Source organism: Anser brachyrhynchus (assembly GCF_964034855.1).
Source record: "Anser brachyrhynchus genome assembly, chromosome: 1".
Taxonomy (NCBI): domain Eukaryota; kingdom Metazoa; phylum Chordata; class Aves; order Anseriformes; family Anatidae; genus Anser; species Anser brachyrhynchus.
The window spans coordinates 61178032-61190939 of NC_137694.1; the positions used below are offsets into that span (position 1 = coordinate 61178032).

At 36.0% G+C, this 12908-nt stretch overlaps 1 protein-coding gene across 2 annotated transcripts in view; it reads right to left on the reverse strand.

The window, feature by feature from the left end:
- The window catches only part of KDM7A (lysine demethylase 7A), a 63312-nt gene that overhangs the window by 15374 nt on the left and 35030 nt on the right, over positions 1-12908 (reverse strand). For both annotated transcript variants that reach the window (XM_080562869.1, XM_080562868.1), the window contains exons 9-14: positions 12545-12651; positions 9496-9587; positions 5187-5276; positions 4179-4388; positions 2648-2772; positions 1995-2152 (exon numbers count right to left, since the gene is read on the reverse strand). In XM_080562869.1, coding sequence (XP_080418995.1) covers positions 1995-2152; positions 2648-2772; positions 4179-4388; positions 5187-5276; positions 9496-9587; positions 12545-12651 — 782 coding nt within the window. The remainder of the gene's footprint in view (positions 1-1994; positions 2153-2647; positions 2773-4178; positions 4389-5186; positions 5277-9495; positions 9588-12544; positions 12652-12908) is intronic.

The window sequence follows — 12908 nt, forward strand, 5'->3', positions numbered from 1 at the left end:
ACATACTGTTTTTTCTTGGGTATTTTTGTTGTTTTCTGTTTATTTGTTTGTTTCCATTACTTTGGTATTTACTGTTATTACCTTATAAAGAACTAGTCTACCCTCAAGTAAATTTATGGCTCCACACGATACCAGAGAATGTGAAGAATACTCTAAAAATTCTGTGAATGAAAGCAGTCATTATCTATAAGATCAGGCTAGCCTACTGTGAATTCCCCCCCAAAAAATAAATTGAGAAAAAAAAAATCTTAAATCACCTTCCCTCTATCCACAGGAAGTATCTTGCTCTGTTAAGTGCCATGCTGTATCTTTGTCTCTCTGATAACACTGGGTCACCATTTAGAACCAGAATCTTGGCAGGACACACAAAGCTGTATAGTCTGACCTGTTTAAAGGCATCTCTCTATAGACTTTGCCTCTTGGCCTAAATCCCAGTAAGAACAATGGAAGGCAGCAGCCTGTTATAGAAACAGGTTGTTCCATTATGGAATTCTCTGCAGAAGAAAAATTTCTCCCTTTCTGCAACCTTCACTTACGGCATAATAACATAACCAGAAATAGGTGATGTTCCCTTAATAGGGACATATGAAGACTCTCACAGTTCAATTACAAATATTAGTGAAAGTCCTGAGTACTCAATTTCTGGAAGAACAATCTGAACATTCACTTTTAGTCCCAAATACATTTCTTAGATTTAGATGCAAACTGCTAAATTCTAGCTGTATCAAGTAAGAGCAAAGACTTTGAAGAAAATCTACAATTTCTGTATATGATTGAATCTTCAATGCAAGTGTAAAACTTAGTTTAATTTTTAAAGTGGAAAAACAACATTATACCTAGCCTTCACTCAATTAGCCATTTGCCTTTTTGGTTCATGAGCACACAAGGGACGTTTTTTCTGTGCAGATTTTTAAATCTTGTCCTCTGTGACCTTTGGAAGCACAGTCAACAGGGATTAGAAATTGCTTTGTTAGTGAAAATAATTAAATATTTTATCCAGGCTGACAATGGACTCATAAATGTTGTTACAGATGTGCAGGAAGCCAAGGGAACTGCAAGTCTCTAGAGGAGTCTTGTTATCTTATAAATGTTGACCTCCGTTTCCTAATACATATCCTCTGAACCCCTGGTAAGCTCTACTGTGAAAGGATGTGACTTTTATAATTAAACAGAAAGATAAAGAAACTATGTCAAGAACCAACTTGTCCCTGTACACAGATAGCATTATTAAAAATAAGCACTGAAAACAGGTATTCTATATTGATACTTTACTAATACACTTTGTGATCAGCACTGTTGAACACTTGGCAGGAAGACTTGAGGCTACAGAAAGGCCAAGGTACATCAACTCCTAGTGATGGATGGTTTAGATATAAAGTATTGGAAAAAGGGACTGAAGTGTTTTTACATACAGATAATGATAAATTCTCCCCCAACTTTGCACATAACTGCTAAGGTTGAAAGTGTAAGATTTTATTAATGCTAAGTTATGTTTCTTCGCCTTTATGGAATAAACCCATTCATTAGCAAAACACACAAAATCATATGAGCAAGTATGTAATCAACAAATGGAACAAAAAAATGAAAGATGACTTGGGCTTGAAATTATCTGCATTTTATCTTTTATTCTCTAGAGCGAATGATATGTAGCAATTTTGGTCAAAAAATCAGCACTCTCATATTATGAAACAAAACTAAATGAACAAATATCTTATACTCAAATACTCATCTAGAAAACCAATTAAACATCCACTCTGAAAGATGCTGTATTCACAGTATTCAAGATGGCACTAACATAAAAAGATGAGTTTTACCTTTCAACTCTATGCTGTTGTTAGCTTCTTCGGTAGACCAATAATATTTGACGAATCTATTATTGTAACTTAATGCTACTTCACTGATCTATTAGTTTATCCTCTCTATACTTAGGTAAAATTTCAGTAAACTCAAGACCATTAAAACATTGAACTGACAAGGCTTAGAGAGAAGCTTACTGTTCAGTGGTTTCTGGGCATCTGTATTCCCTCCTCCTTCAAATCCTGAGGTCTGGACTTCTCTCTTAACAGCCGTCTTTTTCGACCTTGTCCTGTCATCTTCGTCTTCACTATCTGCCGTGTAAAGACTTCGATCTGTAAATGGGCGTCTCTCATCTCTGTCTCACAAGAAAAACAACATACTATTCTTACAAACCTGAAGCAATTGTCTTCTCTTCCTTAATTATTTATGTCACCCTTGAGATAGTAACAGTAACATTCTCTTATGCTCATCTCTTTGTTCTGAACTGCACATATTTCCATTTTGTTCCCTGTACAACTGTCGCTACCATAAAGATGCAAAGTTTGACACCATAATATTTTTAATGAGAATCACTGTAATATAGTGACCCAACCTAGCAACTGAATGAAATGTCATAGCAAAGGAACGTGTAAAGCATTTCCTCCTCTTCACTCCATAACTGTGGCTCCACTAGGGGACAGCAGACACAATAGACAAGACATTCCTTCTATACTCCTAACACGAATCTTACTTGTAAGAGAGAACTTAGAGCTTCACAAACAGAAAAAAAAAAAAATACTTTTACTAAAAAATTAGCATGCTCTGGTCCATAATGACTAGGAACAAGTGATCCACAAACAATGCTTTGTACCTAATTATTCTTCCATTTGACAGCAGAAGGCGAAGATCGTTGTCTTTTGTTCGCCATTCAGGTACTGTAGAAGATGGCTGAAAGGGCTTGTTAAATCTCCCGTTCAGTTTCGAGTTTGCTGTATCCTAAAGAAGTAAAAGCAATGTTGCTTATTATTTATTTCTATAAATTAAATTGCTTTTCCTGCACTCCACAAAAGCTTAAGCTCAGCACCAGGACAGTTACACATTTCTGATAACCAACTGAAGAAAGCTCAAGAAAAATATGTTCAGATGTAAAAAAACAACAGACTGCATCTTCTTCCTTAAATCATCTACAGCCTCCTGAACCACCTGCAATAGCTACAATATGTCTATAATACTCCTTTTGGGTTTTCTTTGGAGAAGCTGGGACAGAGACTGATAAAGCAACTCCTGGATTGGACATCTGGTCCCTGGAATTAGTTCCCAAACTTATTCATAGGACAGCAAAATGTTCATTATGGAAAGTAACCTGCCATAAGTAAAACCCTCTTAGCTCAAAGCAACTCGTGTCTGACACATGCTCTGAAATAATCAATGATAGACTTATGTGCCAAACACAGAGTATGTAAAAGAGTGTTGTTTTTTTAAAAATGATTACAAACAGTATTTTTCTATATCAAGTGGCAATGGCTAATACTCCTAAATATTTTATTTTAAAAACAGCTTGTAGCAATGAACTGCACAGGTCAACTATTTGTGCTAAATTTCAAGCTCAGCTTCTTTTCTTTGGGGCCTAAATGCATGCCTCTTCGTCATGTCTTAGAAAGTTCAGTATGAGAACAACTTAGTATTTCTCCACTATCACAGCCAACACATTCATCTGCATTTCTTATTCTCAGAAAGTTACTTATTTCCATATTTGCGTTTTTTCCCATTTGTGCTTCATTTTTTTGAAAATAACGTCATCAAACCTGAAAAAAAAGAATATTTCAAGAGACTACATATATTTCACTCATTCTCTCTGTGATGCTGTTGTAATACAACTACACAGTTCACTGTCCCACAATGGAGACCAAAGGCAACCTTAGGCTTTCTGGTAGGGAGTCATAGTCATGCAGGAAATAGGAGCATGAAGGAAAAATGAGGCTAAACAAATTACAGTAATTGAACTATAACATACAGCTACTTAAAAGCACACAGGGAAGCAAGTCTGGCCTAGAGCTTCACAGAACTGAGGCTTTGCAAGCTCCCTTTCTGAACAGAACTGATTCAAAGTAGGATTTGACAGCTACAGCTGTCTTATTTGAAAAACTATACTTGCAGTAGGTGAGATTCAGGGCACTTTCAAAACCAAAATGTTGAAGGAATGTCCACAAAAGGTATCAAGGAAGAGAGAAATTTCTATCAGAAAAATCTGAAAGAAAGAAATTGAAGACCTACCCATGGCTCATATAGCCAAGAGTAATAGCCTGTGTTTTTATGCATATTTAAATTTTTTCCCTTTCAACAAAGATTAGAAATTTCTTATGTTCTGGTTTTGCTTTTCTTTCACGTAACATAATACTTGCCTCCTCCCAAGGTGACATCTCCAGCCTTTTCAGTACCTCCCTTGTGTGGAGTTCCAAGATGTCCAGGTTGGAAGGAGTTTTGGTAGCATGGTCTCGCAGTTTCCTCACTCTTCGTCTGGAGTGGTGAGGAGAAGCTGTTTCATGTGAAGACCGTGACGCTGCACACACACCGAGAATTCCCTGAGTTTTAGCTGGTTTGTTGTTTTCCTCCTTTAATTAAAAACACATATTTCAGAACAGTCACATAGGGACAAATCCACATATTTAAGTGCTGCTTCCCACTCGTCTAATGGAATATAAGTTATACAAATAAAATTTTTAGACCTCTTCGTGAAGTACTACATATTTGCTATGGACTTATACACAAGCCTTAGTTACACAGTTCCTCTTTCCCATTTGGGGCTTTTAACCTCTCCCGTAACAGAAGTGCAGCACCAACATACAAGGTAGGGCATACATGCACTGTACCCAATAGATCACTATTCTCTTCAGATTTCAGTACTCCTCTCTCCATAGGCAAATGTAGGAGCTTTCGATATTAATCAAAATTAAAGAATAAAAGAGTGAAGGGGGGGGGAGAACAAAATAGTTGACAACCAGATCACAACAAACAAGTCAGTAGAAGAATGCAATACGAACGGAATTTCAAATGAAACTACCAGTTATAAGTGGTACAAGTGGTAACATTTTAGAAATATTGATCTACAAATAGTTTCACCATTAGAATGTGTGGATTTTTTTTTTAAGAATTACATAAAAAACCCTTGTTACACATTTTCTTTATCTCAAACACCAAAAGCATTGTATTTCCAACAGTTTTACTCTTGATCTTCAACTAGAAAATGAGAAATGAAATTTTCTCATTTTTCTATGAGAAAATGTATTAAATACAAATAAATATTTACTTTGAATAAAGAGGTGAATAAGGTCAAATTAATGCATAGCTACCATGGAATGCCCTGATTCAAAGATTTTTCCTGCAGACTTTAGTGTTGCCTCTGTTCTTACCTCTACAGAACGAATCACTTTTGAGAGCTCTTTTATGAGATGTCCAGGCCTAATGTTGTCTGGAATTTCAAAGGCATGTTCTGTTACAAGCTGTATGCAAAGGATTGAGAAAAGGCAATTAATTCTTTTTTTCCCCTTGAGATAAAAGCAGAAGTAGTACAAAATAAATGAAACTACAGGAAAAAAAAAGTTTGAAGGGAAGAAGCCAGATTGATTTCTTTTAATAATTACAGCAAACTGCCAGGACAGATGCATAAACACGCTGAACCTTCAAGTCCAAGATTTAGAAGGAAGATATCCCTCAGTGTCTGATGTTCAGGATATATAAAGGTAGGCTCAAGGTCAGCCATCCCACAGCTTCTCCTAGAATCTCTAAGAATCTAAAGAAGTGGTTATACAGAGCTATCCTGATAATCATTTACATCATTTTATTTCTCTATAATTAACTTTTTTTTTTTTCGCCCTTTAGCATGGTCAGTATGGAGTCACACTTAGCAAACTCAGAATGATGACCTTCAAAAAAACCTAAAGGCTAACAGAATTTCATTATGACAAAATTTATTCTTAATGGTAAATCAGGAATAGCAACGAGTAACCAACAAGCAGATTTTGGACATCTGCCTCACATTTCACTTTTTAAACGACCTCCTTAGCTTATTTAAAATGTGGTAGGTTGGAGAAAGCTATTCAAAATCATTCCCTATAAGAACAACTTGGGACACCATAATAGTTTATGTTCCCTTTAATCCTCTGAAACAGTATCATAGCACAGACAGATCTACTATATATTTATTACTAATCTGAGCAAGTCCAAACACTCTACAGTTAGATCTAGTAAAACAAGTTTAATATTTTGTATGTACAGTTTAAATTTGCCCCAAGACACCTTTAGTTAATATTAAACAGATGAAACACTTGCACATAGACCAGAATGACTGTCATGAATTCTGGTATCCCCTTAATTGACTATTTAAACAGAAAAATGTCTCTCAAACACTTTCAGCTATTCACACTTCAAAAATGAGGTTCAGCAGCAAAATTATTGCTAGAAGCAATTCGATACTGTAAGTATATTTCATTGAATCTGGCTTCCTCTCAGTCATTTAAAACCAACCAGATGTATAACCTTGATATACTCATTTCAGTGTCATTAATGATACAGGGAATATTAAATCTGCTGGTATTATTTACAATTGTTCGTTCACCGGTGCATCACCTCTACACATTCACTCTTGGGAACACAGCACCTCTGGCACCACACAGTATAATTGTTCCAACAACTTAATGGTTATTTTAGGACCTTTCAGTCCTTTCTACATATAGACTCTCCCAAAAAGCCTTCCTGTCCATGAGGACTTCAAGAAGAAGAGACTCTGATGCAATTTTATAAAACACTGACTGGAAAGCTTCTCTGGCTTAAAAATACTGGCAAGCCTTACTAAATCAACCATAGTTGAAGAAGAAATACATTATTTTGCAAGTAAAATCTGTAATAACTCTTTGAACAAATTAAATTCCATTGGCAAACTCACTTGTTTGTTACTATAAAAGGTATCTCTTTACATCAAAGCTTTCTCAACTAAGCTGTGGTCAGAGTAATTATGAAAAAAGTCCATCCAAGCAACTAAAATATGCCAACAAATTCAAATTGATATATCAGGCTAACAGTTTGACAGCAAGAACAGATGGGCAGGAAATACGAATACCTAGAGATACCATGTCTAAAAAATTATCATCATTATTATGTAGCTTGTTTTAAAGTTGTCTCTGCATGCTGACTCCTGGAAACTTTGGGACTGAGGAATTCTCTTTTAGTAGGGTGAATAGTAGCAACAAAATTGACTAAGTATGTCAAGCGTTACAGATAAAGAAAATAATGGAAAAACCTGTAATAGACTGAAAAACTTCAAGAAATCATTTTGTACATATTGAAAATAAACAGTTGATCGAGAAACCTATCTTAAAATCAAGACGTACAAAAAGTCCTGGTAGGCATAAAAATCCACAAATCTTTAGAAATTAGCATTGAAATTAAGCATACTGTTACCTAAAAATACGAACACAACCAAATGCCCATTCCGGGGGGGGGGGGGGAAGGTTTTTCTTTTTCCCCCTCTTAAAACAGCTGTTAAAAACAACAACAAAAAACCCACAACAGAACAGTTGCCCAAAATAATCTTACTGGTACATGGATCAAGCATCTTAAAAATAGAAACTGAGACCTGTTGCTTATGTAAGTTGGAAGGAAGCCAGAGCTAAGATCCAAGAGCTCAAACGACTGGTTAGGTCATCATCTTTACTGTGTATATCAACTAACCTGCTGGCTGATGATCTGCACTAAAGTAATCAGAACATATACCTATCGATAAAAACCTTGCACAAGCTCAATTCAAATCAAGACAAGAAAACTAAGATTATTTTAGTAGCACTCCATCACTATTCTCAGCATCTTGTAACTCTTGGCAGTTTTTAAACATTGCAGAAATGAAGATACTGCTGCTTTGCTGAAGATGAGTTTAAAATGCTTGAACAAGTAGTTCACAGCAATACACTAACATAATTCACTTGTCTTGAGAAGACATATTCCATGATAGGAATGTGAAACAACATGAGTAGGCTTCCCATTTGTAGACTATTCATTTTTCATTTCTTTCTCAGAATCTGTCTGAAATCCTCACCATGAACAGATGATATAGCAATGTACAAAGCTCTTCTTGTCTTCTGCTGCATACAGCTACAATCCTAACATGCACATGGTCTGCTGCGAAGAAAACATCAGCTCACTGATGAAGCAGCAGCTAAAAAAGGTGAAGGCAAGCTACAAAACATGATAGCAGGTGGACAGCAGACCATGTTCTCAATAGAGCACGAAGGCTGTGCAGTTGCCTCACAACTGAAGTGTCTTCAGCCAGTGGTTTGGGAATACTCACTGATCTCATTAGTAAGCATCTGGAATGCAGCATCTGCAATTATTATTTTTTTTCCACAGAAAAGTAGGAAACATGCCACATTCTAGACAGAATATTACTCAAACCATTTAATTAACTACTAGACACTACACTACACAGACAACAATACTATACTACGGCAATCTATAAAAGAGGAATTCCAATCCAACTTCAAGTAAAAACAAGGATTTATATAGGTTATGTTTCTCGTTTATCAAGTTAGATTAATCAGCTTGTTTATTTGCCATGCCATGGATGCAGAGAGAGCTTGGATTCACAGATGGTTTAGTATCTTAGGCACAACCTCCTGTAAATACTGCTATACTGCTTACTAGCAGGATTTGACCCAGAACGGCACACCGGAGAACCAGTTCTGAAGTGTTACAGGTGTACCTTTCCTTCACCCTCTGTAATCAGTAATGCTATACAGGCTGGACTTGAGCTGATTACACATGGCGTTAACCACCTCTACATATACACCTCGTCATCAGTTCCATGAAGCTTACTATGCTGGATACAGCATTGTGTGAATAGGATACCTGATGTAATACAAGAAATTCTCTTCCAAGGAGAACTTGTGGGCAGAAAGACCAAACAAATCTCCAGAAGCCAGTTCAGGTCAGTGAGGCCAGCAACAAACTAGAATTAATAAACTCAGTCAGAACCAAACTGTCTGAACAGCGTTTCCTAGAAGCACAGGTTCCAAGAGGGCTCATTAGCTCAGACACTTAAAAAAACACACAAAACAAACAAACAAAAAAACCATAGAGTTAAGGCCTGGTCCAGTGCTGTGCCAAAACAAATAAGCCTTCCTAGAGAGCAGAGCACCAGCAAAGCCAGCACAGAAAACGTATTAATGATTTTACAAGCCAGCAAACGTTCTGGAGGGACAGTACTCAACCAAAGTCAATATCCTCAATCTAAACTGACTCTTCAGCAATATACGTGTACCTGAAATGTGCTCTCCAAAGCACTGACATCAATGGAAAATCCTAATATCAGGGCATTCCAACCTTCCATTGCCTCAGATGAGGATGAATTGACTGTATAAACAGACCTATTAGAAAAAACTCCCACTGGCTTATTTTGAAGGATTCTTATCCCATACTGCGGTGAAGCATGATTCTGTTTCTATCAGCTACAATACAAGAGCTTATTCATTAACATCATAGTCATAGAAATTTGTCATGATGACTCTTCCCCAGATCAGCAGCACATACTTTCACTCTCCATAGTCTTTCAGTACTCAATAATGGAAAAAAAAAATCTTAAATATGAGAAGGACACAAACCTTCACTTATTTCTAAATCAAAACAGAGTTCACCAAAATAGCAAACAAAATCAGTCTCACTCTTTCTTACCTCTTTTTTCATCCATAATTTTAAAGCAGTAAGTAAAGCCTTCACTCCTTGCACTAAATAGCTTGGAGGCTGGAAACCATCTTCCCTCAGTTCTAAAAGGGATATAGATAATAATTTAGAAATTCACTAAGTGAAAACAGTAGAATGATACCCACAGCCAATGAAGTTGTCATTATGCAACAGCCCAAGAAAAGGAAAAATTGTGTAAGCAAGTGAAATACTACATCCTGTATTTGCATGCATACTGTAACAAAAACAAAACAAACAAATAAACAAAACCCACAACCTCACAACCTAAAGCAATTCTACATAACATCTTTTTTTCTTGGCTTCTTCTTGGGCAATTTAGAAATTTTACAACATACTACACTTCATTTGGAATAAAACAGATCTACAATGTAGAAGAAAAATGTTATTTGAAGAAACAACCTGTTTTGTTCAGAAACATTTTAGTCAATGGGGACCAGAGGTACATAGGATGGGACGCATCTCTCCATTGGAATTCCTACTGCTTATTCCCATACATGCAGCAAATAGTTCACACTTTAATACCAGAGTTCTCATTCTTAGTGTACATCATTTTTGCTCCAAAGTAAGAGTGGGGAAAGAGAAGAAGTACAACACTCTGCTACAAAAGCTGTTGTTGTTAAGAAAGCTGGTGCTCCCAAGTGATCACAATTCCTTTTAAAATTTCCCTTTTCCTTCATGGGAAAAAGGAAGAGAAAAGGCAAATACTCCAGAAAGTCAAGAGTAGACTGGAGACTCTTCCTATGCTCCTGAAAAATATTTCCTCCTGTCAATAAGAAATGAATAAGCCCTAGAACTATTTTTTTTCTTTTTATTCATTAAAAAAAAAATACACTAATAAAGTTATGTATTAGTCCAGTGGCAGAAAAAGGAAAGTTCTGCTACTTAACAGCTGTTTATCTCTCCAATATGCCTCCTACTTTTTAAAGGGTGTGAGAAGGAGTGGCAGGCCTTTGAGCTGCAGCAGGAGTCTTTCTGCCTACTAGCTGACTCAGTAAAATTTTGAGAATACAATGCAGCACCACAGACTGGACTTATTTTTTTTTAGCTGCAGTTAAAAAAAAAAAAAGGGACTGTTACATAAGAATAATCAAAACCAATCAGCATTGTACAGATGAAAAAGTCACTTATTCTTAAGTCCCTAGAACTACAGAGTAAAGTTTAGGTGAATGGCACAACACTTATAGCATTATAATATACTTTTTACCAATGAAAAGACAAAATCAAAAGGTTTATGACTGCTTGTTATCCTTTCATAAAAAGAAGCAGAAAAACACAGTGCACTGATTTTGCTAACTGACGTGAATTTCACAAAGTACTGCTAACAACCATGTGTTCAATGCATTACAAGCTATTACCTTTCACAGCTGAACTGATATCATCCCTTATTTTAAAAACAAAGGATTCTGACTGGCAAACACGTGAGCCATATAAGCCTCGATGCCAAAACCCAACATAATCATTACATTAGCCATGAAAGCCTCAATTTTGATTTTTCATTATAGGTTTATAGATCTTACCAGTGTTCTGCAGCAAAATACCTGCTAAGCCACAGCTGAAAAATAACATGAAAATATGCTTCATGACCCTCCCTTAAGAACCACATGTCACAAGAGGCTCCTAGTATATCTGTTCAAGTAAGGAGGTGCATAATAAAAGAGGGAAACATGTAGAGATGAAACATGTAGTTAACTAGATTACTTAGAAACATTTATCCCACTGATTTTCCAGCAGAAATATAGCTCCTACATCTTCTGTCGTGTTTTTAAATTTCAAATACCCAGGTGTGAGACCGACAAAAGCAAACTTTCAAGAAGAAAACAATCTTTCTTGGAAGCAAAAAAAAAAAAATCTTTAAGTTTGTTCAGTTAAATTTCTGAGTTGTTTTAGTTTCATCCAGAAACTCTAAATACTCATTTAGGAAACTAGAGTTGTTCAACGCCTTCATTTGCTGAAAGAAGAACAGATCATTTTCAAGGTTTTTACCTTAGAAAAAGGTTTTGTGAGAGTGCTCTTTTAAAGCAAATGCTGAATTCAGCAATATCCTCTCCGAAGGTTTATTTCTCTCCTTTGAAATATGGTATTTATTAATAAGATTAAACAGAGGTGGCAGAGGGCAAGATATTTGATGCAAAAGAAGGTGAAGTCAGGCATTCTCTCAGCCTCAATTATACATGGGTATAGATATATGAGTTAAAGGACTAGATGAGGAAGTTTGGAAAGGACTGTGAACTGTCAAGAACAAAAGCCTGTTGAGATGTCTACCGATAAACATCAATATCAGCAATTTAACACTGCTCATAAGAACCAATAGATCTTTCCTACAAAAATCCTCATGAATGCCTTCCCCTTAACAAGAAAGAGCAGAAGACAACAGGTAGTTAAGTTTTACTGAAAAGGTCCAAGGAAATTGTAAAGGTGCAAGAAAACCTTTACATTCAACTGTGAAGTCACCAAGAAGCAGCCACAGGCATAAACTAGTGGGATCATTTAGAGAGCGTTGTTTGCTGAAAGGAGAGAAAGACTACCAAAGGGTATTCAAGACCTTAAGTGACACACTGAAATAACTTTCATATCTGCCTTAACAAGACCTTGTCAGATAATGGAAAATTAATCCTATCTGGCTGATAGCCTAATTGCACTGTGCTAGAATCTCCGATATTCTAGATCATCAGGACAGAGTATCTTTGTGGACCAGATACACCATTAGCATTAAATGAAAAGCACTAATAAACAATTCAAAGGTGTCAGTAGCGTTCTACAAAACGTTAGTTACACACATCACTACCTACACTAAGAATTCTGCACAGTGCAAGTTACCCTAAAAAGCTTGTACTAAGAACTGCTGAATCTAGAACTGTAACAGTGCAGTATTTACCAAAATCTGTTTAAATACTATCTGGTTTTCCAAAAAAAAAATAAAAGTTTCACCTGTTCTCATAGCAGCAACATAATTTCCTCCACTGTCAACTGAACAAAAAAGCAGACATATGTATATCTCTTGAAACTGGACAAAGATTACCTTTTAACGTTTCCAGTAAGTTTTTGGCCACAAACCAACAGATGGCTTCAAAGAAAGGAAATTTGAAAAGATCTGGGGTTTTTAGCCTCTTCTCCATTTCATAACACCTGAACAAATAGAAATATCATTTAAAAACATTCACATTATCTGATTTATTATTCAAGCATGTAATCATTCAAATTGATATAATGTCCAAAATAAAATAAAATAGGCATGGTCATGTTAAATAAAAGAAGTACCACAAATTTAAATCCCAACAAGACCACAGACAAGATTCAACTCTGGTCTCATCCAGGCTCTGACCTTATCAAGTTTGACTGCTGCACTTCTAAGAATAAAGTTGGACTTCATAAAACTAGGATAC